Source organism: Canis lupus, chromosome 31, assembly GCF_003254725.2.
Source record: "Canis lupus dingo isolate Sandy chromosome 31, ASM325472v2, whole genome shotgun sequence".
In the NCBI taxonomy this organism is placed as follows: domain Eukaryota; kingdom Metazoa; phylum Chordata; class Mammalia; order Carnivora; family Canidae; genus Canis; species Canis lupus.
In genome coordinates, this window is record NC_064273.1 from 28,363,601 (window position 1) to 28,382,070 (window position 18,470).

Genomic DNA, 18,470 nt, shown 5'->3' on the forward strand with positions numbered 1-18,470 from the left:
GACCCACAGACACAGAGGAGGGAAGCGAATTTACAGTATTTGTAAAGGCCTGCTGGAACAAGCCTTTTTTTTTTTTTTAAGATTTTATTTATTTATTCATGAGAGACACAGAGAGAGAGAGGCAGAGACACAGGCAGAGGGAGAAGCAGGCTCCATGCAGAGAGCCCGACGTGGGACTCGATCCTGTGTGTTCAGGATCACACTCTGGGCCAAAGGCAGGTGCCAAACGGCTGAGCCACCCAGGCGTCCCATATCAAGCCTTTACGGCTGGATGGTGGCTATTTTTATTCCTGTTTTATTGATTGGAGAATTCGGATCCGAGCGGTTTACATAACTGCTAAGTGGGGGGGCCGGGAGAGAACCCATTCGCTCATTCATTCATTCAGCGCATTTTTATCGAGTGCAAAAAGGGCTGCTCTGCGCTGAGGATCCCAGGTAAACAGAGCCCCAGCCCCGGGTCCCCGCCCCCGCTGAGCTCCGGGGTCGGGGTGTTCCGGAGGGGGGTGCGGGGCTGTGGTAGGAGCCCGGTCGGTAAACGTCAATAGAGGAACCCGTCGGGTGCTCCGCCCCCCGCCGGCGACCCGGGCGTCCGCGAGCTGCCCGAGGCCGCGCTCCGAGCGCGCAGGTCCGCAGACGGTCGCTGCCCCGGGGAAGGCAGCCCCGCCGAGCGACCTCGGCGTCCCCCCGCGGAGCCCCGGCCGCCCCCGGCCCCGCGCCCGCCACAGCCCCGGGGCCGCCCGCAGCGCGCATCCGGGCCGCCGGCGCCCGAGCCCGAGCCGCAGCCGGAGCCGGAGCCGGAGCCGGAGCCGGAGCCGCAGCGGGAGCCGCAGCCGGAGGGGCGGGGGCGCCGGCGGCAGCGGGGGCCCGGAGGCCCGCACCCCTGCGGGGAGCCGCGAGCCCACCCTGCCGAGGTAAAGGGGCGGGCGGGGGCGGGGGGGCCGCTGGCGCGCCAGACCCCGCGGCGATCGCCGCCTCCCTCCCGCGGCCGCTTCCCGGAATCGCTCGCTGGCTCCCGGCCTCTCCGCGCTCCGCCTCCGCCTCCGCCTCCGCCCGCGCTGCTGCCTGCCCGCGGCGCCCCCGCCCCCCGCCCCTCCCCGCTGCACCCCCCGCCCCTCACCCCCATGCCCCCCGCCCCTCCCCGCTGCACCCCCCGCCCCTCACCCCCATGCCCCCCGCCCCTCCCCGCTGCACTCCGCCCCCCCGCCTCTCCTGCTGTATCCCCCGCCCCTCCCCGCTGCACCCCCTTCTCTCCTCCCTGCGCCCCCCGCCCCTCCCCGCTGCACCCCCCCCGCCTCTCCTGCTGTATCCCCCGCCTCTCCTGCTGTATCCCCCGCCTCTCCCCACTGTATCCTCCGCCCCTCCCCGCCCCTCCCCACTGCACCCCCACCTCTCCTGCTGTATCCCCCGCCCCTCCCCGCTGCACCCTCCTCGCCTCTCCCCGCTGTACCCCCCGCCCCTCCCCGCTGCACCCCCCTCGCCTCTCCCCGCTGTACCCCCCGCCTCTCCCCGCCGCGCCCCCCGCCCCTTCCCCGCTGCACCCCCGCCCCTCCCCGCTGCACCCCCCGCCTCTCCTCCCTGCGCCCCCCGCCCCTCCCCGCTGCGCCCCCCGCCTCTCCCCGCCGCGCCCCCCGCCCCTTCCCCGCTGCACCCCCGCCCCTCCCCGCTGCACCCCCTCCCACCCGACCCCACCCACCCCCAGCCGGGCCGGTCGGCGGGGCATCCGCCGCGCTCCTCCGCGCGCTCCGCTCCCCGCCGCCCCCGGGAGCCCTGGGTCTTTGCACCGTGCCCCGCGCCCCCCGCCCCCGCCCCCGCCCCGCTCCCACCGAGGATGCTCGGGACCCCCGGGGCACTGGGGGCGGCGAGACGTGAGCCCTGGAGCCGTGCGAGGGTCCTGTGCCTCGGAATCCACTGGGCCTTGCGAACCTGGGGTGCCCCGTCTCTGGGGCCTCGGTCCGGTCCGCGGCCGCCCCCGCGAGGACACCCGGCGGGAGCCGGTCACCGAGGGGCGACGGGGCCTTGGGGGCCCCGAGGTCCTCCCAGACCCCCCAGCCCCTGCTTGGAAGCTGGGTTCGGGAGGAGGGCGGGAGACGGGGATGTGGGGAACCGGGTGCGAGTGGATGCTGGAGTTTCAACCCCGGGGAATTCAGCTAGTGGTGAGCGCGACCTTATTGAGCAACTCTAGATATCTCGCCTCGTTTTTAAAATTCTTGTAATATTTGTTTGGTTTCCTTGCTTTTGTTTGAGAAGAGGTCTTTTATAAACAGGCCGGAGGGGTCACATCTGCGTCTGTTGAGCAGGGGGGTGCGGAGGGGGGCTCAGGGACTCTGCACGGGTCCACGCTCCCCGGGGGTCCTACTACCTGACCCCGGGGACTGAGACCTCAGGTCGTCCCCTGTCGCACACCTTGGCAAGGTTTCTGAGTCACCTCCCTCCTCCCGCTTGCCTTTCGGGTTTGGGGACAAAAGGATGGAAGCAGAGGCCACACCAAAATGTGCCCTGAACACTGAGGGGGGCACTGGAAGGGATGAACACTGGGTGTTATACTCTAAGTTGGGAAATTGAACTCCAATTAAAAAAAAAAAATACATAAAAAGAAAAAGAAATGGCCAAAAAACCCCAAAAAACAAACAAAAAAACCCCAAAAACCAAAATGTGCCCTGAAGAAAACATCTTTTCAACTTCCCTAGCAGTATGGGCTTCGTTGATAAGATTTGACCTGTTAGTTCCAGGAAACAGTTTGAACTTTTTAAGTTCTAACAGTTCACCAGCTGGCTTTCCATTTTAAAACATCAAAAATCTGCCGGGCTTTTTTATTCCTACCTGAGTTTCCTCTAAAGTTCCTCGTGTATTTATTTAAAAGTTAAAGAAAAAATCTCCCTGAAATTTGGTTCCTGTGATTTTTTGACAAATGGTAATTTGTCTAAAAAAAAAAAAAAAATCAGAACCCCAGCCCCAGAGATAGTCTTGGAAGTGAAACTATTAAAATATACGTTTCATCTCTCCCACTTGCACACAGCGCTACTGAACTCATTTTTCTGTTCTATTTATAAATATTCAAACTGTTGAACAGTCAATGGCATATAATCTTCTTTGACTATCAGCCATCTTATCTTAGAAAAACTAAAATGCCACTGAGTGTAAGATGCACTTTTTCATGTAAAATTTTTAGGAAGTACTAAAACACACACATTCTGATTTCAAAGATGTTTGGATGTAAGAAAGAAACGTGCATTTTTTAAAAATTTTTTTGAAACGTGCATTTTATAAAGTGTAAAATGTCATCTGAGCAGAAGCAGAGCTTGACAGTACTTTGCCTGAGGATGCTGCATTCATTCTGAGAGTGAAGCTGCTTGGTGTGCGATTCTAGGAGAATAAAGGAAAAGGTGTTAGTTGGGAGAGCAGGTAGGCCGAAGTGTCCTGGGAAGTCCAGAAAAGAAGAAAAAAGTGAGAGACAGGGAGGGGTTGAGAGCCACTGAACATTTTCTCTGGAGCCAGCAGGAAAATGAGGATGCTTGGTTTCCCCGTAAGCCAGAGTCCACGGGAGAGATAGTCTTAAGCATTGTTTGTGTTCTTGTTTTAATTCTGAGGGCTTTATATGTATATATAGTTAAAATTTGGGGTGCCTGGGTGGCTTAGTAGGTTGAGCCCTCTTGGTTTGGGCTCAGGTCTGGACCTTACGGTTGTGGGATTGAGGCCCCCATGGGGCCCTGAGCTCAGCACAGAGTTGGCTTGGGATTCTCTCCCTCTCCCTCCCCCTCCTCTCAAATAAATAAATAAATAAAACCTTTAAATGTATTTACAATTTGAGTATGCCTGACCACCAGAAACTATACTGGCGAATCAACAACAATCTTAAAAAGACTCCCTAATAGACAGGAAAGAAGAAAACAGGGCCTTAGCATACTTGACTTTTTCCTTTTCTGGCAAAGGGGCAGTAGTCAGAGGCCGTGAGATGGGGAAAGTCAGCTGGGTGAGTGGGAGCTGGGAAAGCCAGTGCCAGGATCAGGAGAGCCATCCGCAGGCCCAGTGGTTGACCTTGCCTCACCTCTCCACTAGTCAGTGCACCTGCGTGCAGAGCGTGTACCAAATCTTCCAGGAGAAAGCAGGGCCCCAGTATCCTGACATCTGTCTCTACCTTGACTGAGCACCCCATCCCAGAGCCAGTCCTTCAGGCTCAAGAAACTGCTCAGTCTTTACAGAACAAACTGGAAAGTCAGGGTTAAGGAGGTTAAGATTTCACTCCACTATATCATAATAACAGATGACAAAGCCATCCAAGTACCAGCGAGGTGACTGGAAGTGATGCGGGGGGAGGAAGGAAGGGAGATAACGACATGGTTTGCAAAGGAGTCTTACTTAAAAAATAATATTACAGGGCACCTGAGTGGCTCAGTGGTTGAGCATCTACCTTTGGCTCAGGTCATGATCCTGGGGTCCTGGATTTGAGTTCCACATCGGGCTCCCTATGGGGAGCCTGCTTCTCCCTCTGCCTCTGTCTCTGCCTCTCAGTGTCTCTCATGAATAAATACATAAAATCTTTAAAAAATAAACATAAAAATAAAAAATAATGTTATTCCTAGATTAGAAGAAAACTTCTTCCAATGGCCTTATATCCTACAACTTGATAAAAATAGGAATTCAATTGGATAAGCTCAAAGATGAGGATATTTTGAATTGGGATGGAACAGGAGATTGTAGACTTAAGGGAATAAATTGACTGCCATGGAAACATAACCTCAGAAGAAGTAAGAAGAAGGAAAAGAATAGATACTGCTGAAAATAAAAGCTTTTTTTAAAAAGGAAAGGTTTGATTCAGGCCCAGTGAACGTAAATGAAAAAGAAAGACAAGTCAATTAGGAAGAATCTGACGTGGAAGGTAAAGAACGATCAAGCATTAGGATAATTGGGATCCCTGATGTGCAGAAATGACAAATGGGACAGAACATGCAAGTAAAGGTAAAAGAGAAGAAATTTTCTTGAAATGAAGAAAAAAATGGTCTATAGGCCCAAAGAAGTTTTTCCAGGAAATTTTCATATGGGAAAGCTCAGCATCAAGATAACTTAAATGATTTACTTTTTTTTTTTTTCAAGAGAAGACTTATTTAGGAATCCAAGAAGAAAAAGTAAACAAAAGAGGGACAAACCAGACCAGGACAGCCTCAGACTCCCTAGTGCTAAATGCCAGAGGATGGAGGTTCCCAGAAGTGTTCTAAGTGGAGGATACTGTCCCCAGAAGGGTGTTTTATTCAGCTAAGATGTCATTTGAGGTAAGAGTCAACAGGCAGGCCTTCTCAAATATGAACGAGCCAAGGGAATTCAACACTCAGTGAGCCCTCTTTGGGAAAAACTGCTGGTTTGGAAAAATTCAGCAAATTAGCAAATTAAGAGATAAATCAAAATAAAGAACCCAAGCATACCATAGAGAACTCATGCTCAAAAGGAGCATTAGTAAGTGTTTATATGAATGTAGAATTAATACTGGACAGCTTTGGAAATTGTAGGTAGAATAAAATGTGATTGTTACATCAACCTAGACACAAAAATCAATAAACCAAAAAAAAAAAAAAAAAAAGACGTAGGGAGGAAGATGGGAGGGAAAAGAGAGTAGTAAAATTCTCATCTTTGAAAGTATGGATCAATAAATATGGTTTAATAGTAAAAGGTGCTGTGAACATATAATACCCCAACTTTCTGATGTCTCTGTCACCTTTTCTTTGAAACATTATGAAGATATTTTAGGAACTTATTCTTATCTAAAGAGAAGAAGAATTCTAATTCCAACAATTCCTTCATCTTTTGAGTTTTCTTTCCCAAGTATAGTTAAATTTAGACAGAAATGGTCTGCATGTGTGTTAGGAAGGCCCTAAATACACATGCATAGAAAGATCTCTGGGATTATGTCCACCTAATGTTAATGATGGAAATACCTGGATGCTGGAATTTGCACTGTTACACATTTTTAATTTTTTTAATGAGCACACAAGAGAAGTTCTACAGGAATAAGAAAGCCATTTGAAAACTCAACTAGAAACAAACATGCCAAGATGTTAAAATAACAATGGTTGGTCTTGGGTGGTAGAAATAAGGATGATTGTTACTTTCTTCTTTCTATTTTGGGGGGTTTTCCCCCCTAATTTTTAGGGGAAAATATACGTAATTGTATTTGTGTAGGATTTCTAAGTCCAGTCCGTTCATTACTCATTGACTACCAATGTTATGCCGGGTGTCAGGCCAGATAGAAGAGACCCTAATGTTCTCCACCAGGAGCCTGGGAAGCCTCAAACTCCTTGAGGGTTGGCCATCTGTCCATCTGTTGGAGGAGTTGGAATTCAGAGAAGAATCATTTCACTTTCTAGTGTCTACTTGAGCAGGGCCCTGAAAGGCAGCAGGGTTGGCTGAGGTGTCAGAGGTGAGGGTTGCTCCAGGAGCAGTGGAACAGGGAGCCAGGGTAGGGTGAGGGGCACCTAGAGAGCCAGAGCAGGGTGAGAGGCACCCAGAGCTGGGCACCTGTGTGGAGCAGTGACTCCTGGGAAGACCAGGAAGGCTGAAAACAGCCTTGAATTCAACCCAAGGTGCAGGATGACTTGTCAGGTGACAGGGAGCTGCGGACTGGGCTGGCCGCAGAATGTTCTGGTCCCAGAGCAAAAGGAAGAATCAGGGTTTGCGTGTCTATAGAGCAAGATTTAGGGAAGGCCCTAAACTATAAAGCTTTTCCTTTTCTTCCATTGTCTCTGTCTCCCAACTTGTCACTTTCATTTTTACAGTGTAACCTCACCCCAAGTAAAGAAATAAAATTTTACATAATTAGCAGGCATTTCCCCATTCTACTTTCTGCTGTGCAAAGCCAGATCTAAGAGCATTTAATTCGTATGGGGAATCACCAGATTACATAACTGGCATCTCACAGCACATTTTAAGAGGGTACCTCGAACTAACCAGAAGAAGCAAACTTAGGCCAGACTTGGGGAGGAGGAAAGAGGTCCCTCCAGGCATGCCCCTGCCCCAGAGGCATTCGCTCATGCGGTTACTGTTAGGGCCAGCACAGCTCTCTGCAGCTGCCCAATGCCACTCCACCCCTTGCGACTCTGGGCACACATGTACTTGGGACCTAAGGGAGCTGGGATCCCCCATCTTGCTAGCCGCCCTGTACCCCAGCCTGGGTTGGGCTCATCCAGCCCAGAATCCCTCCTTCCCAAGGACCTGCTGTCTCTCAACCCCAATATCCAAAGGTCTTTATTGTTTTTTTAAGATTTTATTTATTCGTTCATGAGAGACCCAGAGAGAGATGCAGAGACATAGGCAGAGGGAGAAGCAGGCTCCCCACAGGAAGCCCAATGTAGGACTCGATCCCAGGACCCCAGGATTATGACCTGAGCCAAAGGCAGACGCTCAACCACTAAGCCACCCAGGTGTCCCATCCAAAGGCCTTTAAACCTCTGCATGTGCTAGGTACCTGGGTCAAGGCTGACCTGGATGCTCATCCTCACCAGTCCAGCTAGCTGCCCCCCTGGGTGAGGCCAGCCTGGAACACGGGCAACGTTCACCCTGCCAGGCCCCCATCCTGCCTGCTTCCCCCCCAGGAGGGCATCAATACAACATGGCACTTTCCAGCCATGTGACCCAGCTGGTACCCCACTCAGAGGATATCAGCAGTTCCCATTGTAGAGAGAGAGGCCAGACGGGGCCTGGGACCCCATCCCATGGGGGAAGGAGGGCAAGACCGAGTGTGAGCTGAGGCTCCAAGCTCACCATGGATCCCTCTGTCCCATCAGACTTCGTCAACAAAACACAAGTTCAAAAATAAGATCATTAGGAATTTCAAGCCAGCCACAGGAAGGCAGCAAACCAAGCACGGAACCCTTCTGCCTACAGGACCCAGGAGGGGAAGTGAGGGAAGAGTTAACAGAGATAAGAGTGACCACAGCTATGCCTTAGGGAGGTTGATCTGTAGTCAGGGTGAGTTCTCAGGCGCTTCATTAACGATTCCAGGCAGGATGCCAAGACAGGAAATTAGATCTTCTAAACAAGCAGGAATCTAGTTACTAGACATTGGGTTGGAAGTGGAGTACAGGTCCTCAAGAGCAAAGAGGAGAAGACACATTCCCCTGGCTCACAGGGGGTGAGTGACTTACAATTGTGTAACTGCGTGTGTGTGTGTGTGTGTGTGTGCGCGCACATGTGCCTCTCAGCCACTGAAGAAATGAAGTGTTCCACAGATGAGAGCAAAGGTGAAGATGTGCCACCATCAGGAAAGGACAGAGGGGTGAGAGGCCACAGGGCAGATGTTCAAGTGCAAGGGGGTGCCACCCCCATGTGGCATTCTGCACTCCAGATGCGCCCACAACCGTGCAGGCCGCCTGCCGGGGAGTAATGGTGGGAGATGACCTCACACGTCGCAAAGAGCTCTGGAGATGTTCTCAATGGGCACAGAATTGTGGCATAAGTTGTAGGCAGAGGTGCCTGGATAGCTCAGGGGTGGTGGAGTCTTCAGCAGGGTTGGCAGTTTTAACCTGGAATCCCTTGGATTCTCTAGGAGGGCACCCTGGTGGGACCTGTTGCCCTCATAATCAAGAGGACTTTTTTTTTTAATTAATTAATTTATTTGACGGACTTTTTAAAATTAATTTATTTATTTGACGGAGAGAGAAAGAGTGCACAAGCAGGGAAAGGGAGAAGGAAAAGCAGGCCCCATGCAGAGCAGGGAACCAGACACGGCGCTCGATCCCAGGACCCCGGGATCATGACCTGAGCGGAAGGCAGACGTGCAACCACTGAGCCCTCTAGACGCCCCCCAAGAGGACTTTTTCATTTGTTTTGAGCTTGAACTAAAGTCTGCTACTTTGTGGCCTTTCTTCAGTCTCAACTTGGGGCCTGAGGCAGCTACAGTGTTGGGGAGTACAAAACACCCAGAACCTATAACTGTACCACTGACAGAAGCCCTGAGGCATAAAATTCAGGAAGAATTTCTCAGCTTGGAGTGAGGAATGTTCCTGACTGTGACTCAAAATGCAGATGCCAAGAAAGAAAAAAGCTTTAAAACTGAAAACATACACCTCAGAAACTCATGGGTGAGATTTTTTTTTTTTTTAATGCCAGCATGAGCAAATCAAAGGGCAAGTTGACAACAGAGGAGAAAATGAAGTGATTTGTATCACAGACCAAGGGCCAGGTTCCCTCATACTTAAAAGAGTTCCTACAAACAAACCAATAAGAAAACAGGCTACAACTCAGTAGAAAGATGAACAAAGGAACACACAGTTGACAAAAAAAGGAAATACAAGTAGCTCTTTCATGTATGAAAAGGTAGACAAGTCAGAACAGAGAGATAGAAGTGTGTGTGAGTGGGGAAAAAATTGGTTTTTATTTACGAATTTGGTTTTCCAAAGTCCAAGAGTGGGGTGTCTGGGTGGCTCAGTCAGCGAAACGTCTGCCTTGGGCTCTGGTCATGATCCCCGGGTTCCGGGATCGAGTCCCTATAGGGAGCCTGCTTCTCCCTCTGCCTGTGTCCTCTGCCTCTCTCTGTGTCTCTCATTGAATAACAAAAATAAAATCTTTTAAAAAGAATAATAATTACCTGCTTCAGCATCTGGATCACCTCATACTGATTTCCTTTCAGATGTGATAGTAAAGAGAAGACTTAATAACCAAGATGGTTTGGAACCAGAATGCTTCCCTGGTGAGACCACAGAACCTGTATCTCGTGGGTAAGTGTTACTTTTGCCTGAGCTCTTGTAGGAGCAAGCCAGCCACATCACCATCCCCCAGAGCCCTGTCGGGGAGTAGCAAATGGATTTCCCTGACCGGGGCCCAGCATCAGCCTGTCCAAGGCCAAGAGCTAAATGGATCGTAGATAGGAAGCCTGGACGGATGGTCTGGTTTCTGCCCTACTCTTCATTTTAAGAAGACAAACAAATACCCAAGAATGACTCGGTGATGATGGAGAGTATCCTCCTAAGCACTGTGAGGAGCTAATTTCTCTTAATGCCCTCATTCTAATCCAGGGAGGAGTTTCTCATCCTACTCCCAAACTTAGGAAGAGGCCAAGCCCCTTCCCTCCTAGCACATCACCAGACTGAAAAGTCATCCCTGAACATCGGTTTCTGTGATTCATTTATTCCTGACTTTTTTCTGCAGTCCTATTCCACTCTTTCTCTACGTTTCTTTTGATTCTATTTCACTGTCACTGTGTCATCTGTTCCATAGCTTATCAGTAGGGGATCCATGAGTGGGACACTTCTCCCTTTATAGAACTGTCCATGCCTGTAACCCCTCCCGTCCCAAGTCACTGTGACATCCAGAAAGCAAAGGAGAGTCCCCAATTCCTGTCACCATTGATTTTCTTCCTACACCACCCCTGACAAATGTCTTTAAAATGTAAACTAACAACCTGTGAAATTCATAGTCTGAGACCTTCTCCAGACAGATGACTGTTTCTCGGGGCGCACGCCCAACCAGTCAGCCCTGTTATTCCACATCAGCCCCCAGACAGACCTTATTTTAGATTCACTCGGGTGGAAACCTGTGGACCATGTGCTGCTGATACCAACACCCATCCTCCAAGAACCATTTACTTGAGCATTTTTTAGCACAAGGAAGGAAGTATCGATCCAACATTAAGACGTGGGTACAAAAAAAAAAAAAAAAAAAGCCAGGCTCAGAGCAAAAATTACAGATTCAGCCTGGAGAGGGTATTTTTGCTTATCTAATATTTTTTTTTTCCTCTTCCCAGTGTGTATCAGCTTCGTGTTTGGCGTGTCATCTGCGTTTCCTGGTAAGAGGTTTTCTTGGCTTGGCTGAATTTTGTGGAAGGGCCAGACTATTGGGGTGACCATTCAGAAGTGTAAAATGTGGGGAATTTGATTTTTGATTGCAGAACTGTTGCCCATTTTGTTTGAATCCTTTTTCTTAGATTTTCTCAAATACTCTCCTTTTTCTCTGTCAATGGAGCCAAAATCAGCCAAATTTTCATATTTCTCTCTCAGAACTCTTAGAAGAAATTACCACCCCCCCCCAAAAAAAAGAAATAAATTAATTAAAATGACACCAGAAGTCATTTTAGAACTCATTAAAAGGGACACCTGGGTGGTTCAGTGGTTGAGCGTCTGCCTTTGGCTCGGGTTGCAATTCTGGGGTCCTGGGATGGAGTCTGGTATCAGGCTCCCTGCTCAGCGGGGAGCCTGCTTCCCCCTTTCCCTCTGCCTACTTGTGTCTCTATCTCTATCTCTATCTCTCTGTCACATAAATAAGATCTTTTTTTTAAAAAATTTAAAAATAAGACTCCTTAAAAGAATATTCGATTTCAAACCCCTTAATTGAAGAATGAGAAGGCACAGATTATGTCAAACAGAAAATAATCCAGAAATAATTTCCCCTTCATTTGCATTCTTCCACCTGCTGTCTGGTACCTGGTGCCAGACAAAGGAAAATAATTTTTTTGAACCAAACATCTTGCCTGCATCTATAAATCTGTCCACATAATCTCATTCTGCATTAACTCCATGTCCAACCTTGTGATGAGGGCAGGAGATGAAGAATTCACAGCCAAGAAGAAAAGTCCTGAGTCTAAATCACAGACAACTTAGAGGATCATAAAAATTGAATTTGGAAAAAAAAAAAAGACTTGAACAGGATTTGACAGGTAGAGCTTTCGAGTCTCACTTGCCACCAGCTTCCCAGCTACGTAACATTGTATAACTCAAGTGCTCAGTGTCATATGGTCTGCAGAATGGGTCTCTCACTAGCACTGACTTCATTTTTTTAAGATTTTATTTATTTATTCATGAAAGATACAGAGAGAGGCAGAGACGTAGGCAGAGGGGGAAGCAGGCTCCCTGTGGGGCGCCCGATGAGGGACTCGATCCCAGGACCCCGGGATCACGACCTGAGCCAAAGGCAGACGCTCAACCACTGAGCCACCCAGGGGCCCCTCACTAGCACTGACTTCAGCATTGTTGCTCTGATTAAATGCCTGGGAAGGGCCAGTCAGGGCATGTGTCATCTGCTCCCTCCTTCCATGACCTGGGAGTAAGTGCACGGGAGGTTCAGAGGAGGGAAAGCAGCCAATGGGCTGAGCTGCTTAGGGAGCCTGCAGGAGGGAGTTGAGAGAATGAGACGGACACGGATCATTTTGATCCAATGAACCACTGAGAGTCCACGATGACTGAGTGAGCCCAGTTCTGTTTCCGCGGTGCTGAGTTCTGTTTCCTAAGCTGGCCTGCCCCTAACGATATGTTGCTCTGTTGCTCGTGAATGATTCTTTGACTTCATTTCTTGTCTCCACTAGAACCACCTCCTTCCTGGGTTTCCAAGACCCCAGGGTTTCTCTGCTGGGCAGGTGGGCTCCAGATCCCAACGAACAGATGGGACGATCTTGGGTTCCAGATTCAGTGTCTCTTTCTTGTCTCCTGTTTCCTTTAGATTTGTCGGATAAATTTTGCACTTTCAAGGTGACTTTTCGAAATTTCCGGCTTATCTTATCATGGGAATTAAAAAACCATTCGGTTGTGCCAGATCGCTATACATTACGGTACACGGTCATAAGGTTGGTTTGACGTCTCACTTTCTTGCTTGCTTAAGTATATTAGCTTTCTATTAATTGGGGAGTGGGGAAGAGTTGTGACCTGACTTGTGCTGGAGCTCCTCTCTTCTCTCCCACTCTCTCTATTCTGAATTCAGAGCTTTAAAAGGCCAAGTCCATTTTGAATTAAATTGGATACTTTAACAAACCTCAGACTGGCTTTGACAAAGCTTGGATTTATAACCATTTCTACGGGTTAAAGCCACCGAAGCAAAATAATCACTGTGTATGGTTTTCACAATTACTCCTCTCACTCAGCTAAGCCTGAACATTTCAAGCGCTATTTTCAAGAGAGAAAGAAATAATAAAAGCGCTATTTTCTGAGGACAGGATTCCAAATATCTGGTGACCATATTGATGTTGTGTTCACTTTTCTTTACCCAGGGAGGCATGTGGGCACATCAGAAAGCTCCCTCGTCCAGTCTAGGAGAGGCCCAGGTCCACAGGCTGGGCTTGATTACTGAGCAACCGTGACCTTCGGGCACAGAGCTCAGCTTCTCTGAGCCAAGTGTCCTACTTAGAGGAGGCTGCAAAGATTAATGACATAATGGATGGAGCCCTCAATGGCTTTCTTTTCCCGATGTCTAACATCACCCTTATAAGTTGTTATTTTTATCTAGTTGCCTCTCCAAGTTTCTTTTGTGTGCTGTTTATTTGGCTAAGAGCTGTTACTACTACTGACTGGCTTGGTGGAAGGCCTCTTGTGAGTTTTTCTTGTGACTGCCAAAGTCCTAGTTTCTCTTTGCATTAGGTGGTGATAGGTATCACCCCCCTTACCTTTCTGAAGCTCAAAAAATCAGTGTCTGTGTTGTCCCTACATAGCACAGGCTGACTTAGGACTAGACCCTGTGATCCTCAGCTGGAGAGAGGGCTTCAGGGAGGACGCTCATGATTTTTCTGTAGGGGCAGGGAGATCTGGGGCCTTTACCACAAAAGCGTAAGGTTTGTTCATGCACTTATCCAGCAAATATTTACTGAGCACTGACTGCATGCCAGGGGTCCGACCATAAACCAAAGTCCTTGACCTCTTGGAGCCTAGAATAGATATTCTGAAAGTAGGCAGATATCAATGAACAAATAAAGATATAATGTGGTAGGTGCTGGTAAACAATGTGCAGAAAAATGAAGACAGGCAAGAGGGATTAGGAGAGAAGAGGGTAAGGAATTCCAGTTTAAATAAGGTGGTGAGGGCAGATGACTTGGTATAGTGATATTTGGGCAGAGCTGTAAAGAAATGAAGAAGTTAAAAAGAAATGAAGAAGTTGATCATGCAGTTAGTGGATTCTCATCACATAAATGCTAAAGTTTTCCTTTTGCCATTTCTTTTCCTTCTAAAGTAGACCAGACCAGGTGAAGATTGTTGAGCACTGTTCAAATACCACAGCATCATCTTGTGACCTAACAGACGTGTGGGAGGTCCTGCCTGAGACCTACTCCATCAGAGTTGATGGATTCAGAGGGAACACAACGCTGGTCCAGTGTAGCAGCTATTTATTCCTGGTAACACACAGTGAGTGGATCTCTGTTTATCATCACCATAATTGTCATCAAGATCATCGTTATTTGCTTTGCCTTGAAATAGGAAGGTCCTCAAAGGTGTCTCAGACTCAGGGCTAGGTGCACCGCTTGGCCCTGCCACTTCCTAGCTCTGGAACTGTGAAGCATTTACATTGCCTCTCTGAGCCTCTGTTTTCTCATCCCAAAAGTGTAATGATAATCTGTACTTGGCAGAGGATTCCTCTCGGCCTGTGTGAGGCAGGCATTCTGGCAGCAATGGCCGTGGCTTTCTACTATATTTCAGAACCCGAGAGGAAGTAGACAGTGAGGTCTTGATGGCCTGAATCTGAGCTGTCGCAACTCTTTGGGTCAGTGTTTTCCTTCATACTGCAACCCCTCCCCTGGATCATAACCCAGTAGCTCTTATCTGTGTGAGTGGGTCTGTCTCTCTCTTCTTTTCCAATGACTGGAGTCAGCTCCCTATGGCACTTGCATTAATAGCTCCAGGGCAGTTGCCAGTGGTCCTCAGCCAGACTCCAGCACTTCTTCAGTGTCCTAATTTGCAACCTATTTCCAAAAGAAAGATTCCATTTCAGCTCCCTGTTAAAGGCTGTGTGGGTGTGCACTCACACATACGTGCTTTAGCAAAGTGATAATGACCAAATCCCACTGCCACCAACAACTTAGATGTGAGGTTCATTGGAATTGGGTGTGTACATTTAGGTGTGTGTATACATCTACATTCCTGTGTGTGTCCAAAAAAGAAAAGAAAGGAAAGCGCCACTTCTAGATTATGGTATTCAGACTATTGCAAAAATAGTTAAAGTAAGAATGAGATGTCATTTTTCAAGACCCCATAATTATTAAAACTATCTAGCTACCCAGGTGTAGAGGAAACACAGGGAGTGTGCCACAGTATGGTCTTTCTGAAAGTATTTGGCAGTATGTGTTAAAACCTTAATGTGTGCCTCCTCTAATCTAGAATTCCTCTTTAATAATTCATTCTAAAGAAATAATTGTGGATGAATGTCATGATTTAGCTCCAAGAATGCTCATTGACACAATGATTCTATTCAGAAAATTTAGAGACTATCTAATGTTCAAAACAGCAAATCAATTAAGTTATGGTCCAGCCAGCCACTTAGTGGAATAGAATCGACCATTGAAGAGTCACAGTGAACATCAGGGGTCAGCCAACTTTCCATAAAGGACCAGAAAAGAAATACTTTAGACCTTATAGGCCACATATCGTACACTATATCACCTTCTTTAATTGTATTGCCACGCTTCCCAAAATAAAAACCACTCTGAACTGGCAGACCGTGCAGAAATCTAACTCATAGGCCAGTTGGCCAGCCCTCAATAGAGATAAATATGCATTAATGTATTTATGAAATGAGTTAAATGCAATATATACCATGCAAAACTGTGGGTAAGAATGATTTAATTTAGGGGTGTGTGTGTGTGTGTTGTACACTAGTTCAGCTTATATACGTATGTATATATATTTACATTCGTACATTAGAGACAAAAGATGGTTAACCACATTCAGGCACAATTTGTTTTCTACTATTTCCACAATGGTTGGGTATTACTATAATATGAAAAGAAGTCATTTTTACTTTCATATTTGGAATACAGCTTGAAAATTGGGAAAGACTGACCTTCATCCCAAAACCTATCCTCCATTTCTCCATTAAGTAATTACACCACTTTTATTGTTCTCAATTTTTCACCAATAAAAATGTATAACCCATGCCTCAACTAGGACCATAGGTAGGTTAAAGAGAAGATAGTTGTCTCCCTGTGAAAATTGATGTGAGAAACAAAGGCAGAAGAGAAATTATTAAATTTCCTTACTCCCTACAGCCCATTGACAAGTCCTTCAAACAGGCAGAGTGACATTCCTCTAGGACATTCCTCTAGTCCCCTCTAGGGGACTGCCTACTTTGCTAAAGGCAAAAGGCAATCTTAGCCCAATCTCCGGGATCCTGGAAGTCTACTTTAACATATGAAAATTCCTTTAGAAATTTCCTTTATCTCTAAACCCCACAAGATATGTGTTGGCAATCATCCCCCAAGTATATGACCCACCAATACACATCTGAAGGGTCTCATGACTAAGGTTTTACTAGACAGTAATAAATGACCTTTTCCCAACAATAGCTGGCTCCCTCAAGGTCCTGGAAACCCTGCTTCCAAAATTCCTTAGACACACTCTCCTAACCCCCTCCCAACTTAAGAGTATATCATGGGCCACTCCTCATGACCCCAGTGCAACTCTTTCTGCAAGACAGGGGTCCTGTACCCATGCTTTAATAAAATCACCTGTTTGCACCAAAGAGAGAGAGAGAGGAGATAGTTGTCAAGAAATCAGGTTGTATTACAGCCCTGGAAATACTACTGTTAAACATTGGGATTTGTTTCTGATTTTGTTTTTTAAACAGTGTCTTTGGAACCACCAGAGTTTGATATTGTTGGCTTTACCGACCACATTAATGTCCTAGTGAAATTTCCACCTGTCATTCCCAAGATACTAGGTGGAGGAGTATTAAAGTTTTACTTATCACTCATCATCGAAGAACAGTCAGGGAACATTGTCAAAAAGGTAAGTGGTCAAAACAGTTCTGAGTTGGCAATGAATATATTCGACGCTCTTCTTTTAAAAAAGACATTTGTAGGGGCACCTGTGTGGCTCAGTTGGTTGGGCATCTGCCTTCAGCTCAGCACATGATCCTGGAGTTTTAGATAAGCCCTGCATTAGGCTCCCTGATCAGCGGGAAGTCTGCTTCTCCCTCTGCCCCTCCCCCTGCTCATGCCTTCTCTCTCTCTCTCTGTGTCTCTGTCTCTCTCTCTCTCTCTGTGTGTGTGTGTCTCTCTCTTTCTGTCTCTCTCTCATATAAATAAAATTCCTTTTAAAAAAAAAAGACATCTGTAATGATTAGAACAATTAAGGCCAAAAGATCTGAGGCAGTGGGTCTGATTTTAGGAAAGAAGTCTTCCTAAGTTCCTTCATTGTGGAAATACATTGACTTAGCCTAGCAGTGTGGTCTTCTTTCAAAGAATAAGTCCCTTGCACAGCATCAGGGGACACACAGGAAAGAGAAAGGAGTGTAGTGTAGATGAAGAGAACAAGCTAATTTCAGCACACACTAGGTGAAATTCCAGAATGCTGGAATGAGTGAAGTGGCCCTGCCATAAGAGCAGCTTACGTTGGCATAGCCCATTGCCAAGTATAAACCTTTGCAAGCAATACCAGCCTGCAAGTTATCAGGGGCAGGCACGGGCTTTTCAGGCAAAGGGCACAGGAAGTCAGAGGTCCTGAGGCTGCAGAGGATCCAGTGGATTTGAGAAGCAGCAGAGAACTGGAATGGAATGACCAAGACAGGAAAATAGAAGGAGGTGAGGTCAGAAAAGCAATGGAGCCCAGATCTGATAGTGCTTTGTGGGTCTGTGTCTTCGGAGTGTCCCGAAGCTGCTGGAGGACCTGAGGCTTTAACAGGGACTCCAGCCCGGTATGTTGAGAATAGAGCATAGGGGCCAAAGGTGGAAATTGGGAGACCAGTTAAGAGGCTATTGTGATGGTAATTACCCAATAGGAAGTAGCAAATTATAGAATTATAATTTTCCCTTTAATATCCACTTGGATTACAATCAACACCCTAATCCTTTGATTAGGAAAAGGGTGCAAAAAATAACAGAAGGGAGAAATGAGCTTATGTAGCTCAGAGACTGTATCAAGTTTCTTTAAATATCACAATCCAGTCACATCTAATTTATATTCAACCCATGAGCTACTAACTCTGTTTGAGATTATTATTTCTAAAATAAGAACGCTGTGCTTATTAGGATATTGACAACACTGTAAGACGAAAATGGTGGTTAATGAGTATCTTCTTCATTAAAGAAAAATAGTCTTGGGGTTAAATTAGACCTAGAAAAAAAGAAGAAGCTACTGTCTGAATCCAGGTGACAGCTGGTGGTGGCTTGGACCACTTGGCAGTAATGAGAAGTGGTCAAACTCTGCATATGTCTTGCAAGTGGAGCTGTTTTTGAATGGATCGGATGTGCAGTGTGGTGAAGAGACAAGAGCACCTCGATAGATGGAGTTTCCATTCGTTAAAATGGGGTGGATTATGGATGGAGGAGGTGAATGGTTGGATATCAGTAGCTTGGATTTGGATATGTAAAATTTGAGGTATCTGCAAGGCATCCAGGAGGAGATAGTGAGCAGGAGTTGAATACTCCAAAGCTGGAGTTCAAGGGAGAGCTTCTAGCTGGAGAGATGTCTGAGGGAGTCACTGGCTTCTTAATGTGTATTGATACCTTGAGACGAGGCAAAATCACCCAGAAGTGCATATGCAGAGAGAAGAGAAGATGTCCAAAGTCAGAGCCC

The 18,470-nt window shown here is 47.3% G+C and overlaps 1 protein-coding gene across 5 annotated transcripts in view; it reads left to right on the top strand.

Annotated features, from left to right (window-relative positions):
- The first annotated feature begins 297 nt into the window (after positions 1-297).
- Positions 298-18,470, top strand: part of IFNAR2 (interferon alpha and beta receptor subunit 2) — a 31,276-nt gene continuing 13,103 nt past the window's right edge. Inside the window, exons 1-7 of one of the 5 annotated variants that reach the window (XM_025449767.3) lie at positions 2,017-2,153; positions 5,092-5,267; positions 9,617-9,704; positions 10,730-10,771; positions 12,418-12,541; positions 13,915-14,087; positions 16,522-16,682. In XM_025449767.3, the coding sequence (XP_025305552.1) occupies positions 9,650-9,704; positions 10,730-10,771; positions 12,418-12,541; positions 13,915-14,087; positions 16,522-16,682 (555 nt within the window). In that variant the 5' untranslated portion in view covers positions 2,017-2,153; positions 5,092-5,267; positions 9,617-9,649. Of the gene's footprint in view, positions 436-753; positions 912-2,016; positions 2,154-5,091; positions 5,268-9,616; positions 9,705-10,729; positions 10,772-12,417; positions 12,542-13,914; positions 14,088-16,521; positions 16,683-18,470 lie in introns of those variants that run through there. The other 4 variants (XM_025449765.3, XM_035709467.2, XM_035709468.2 and 1 more) reach the window with 4 other exon arrangements.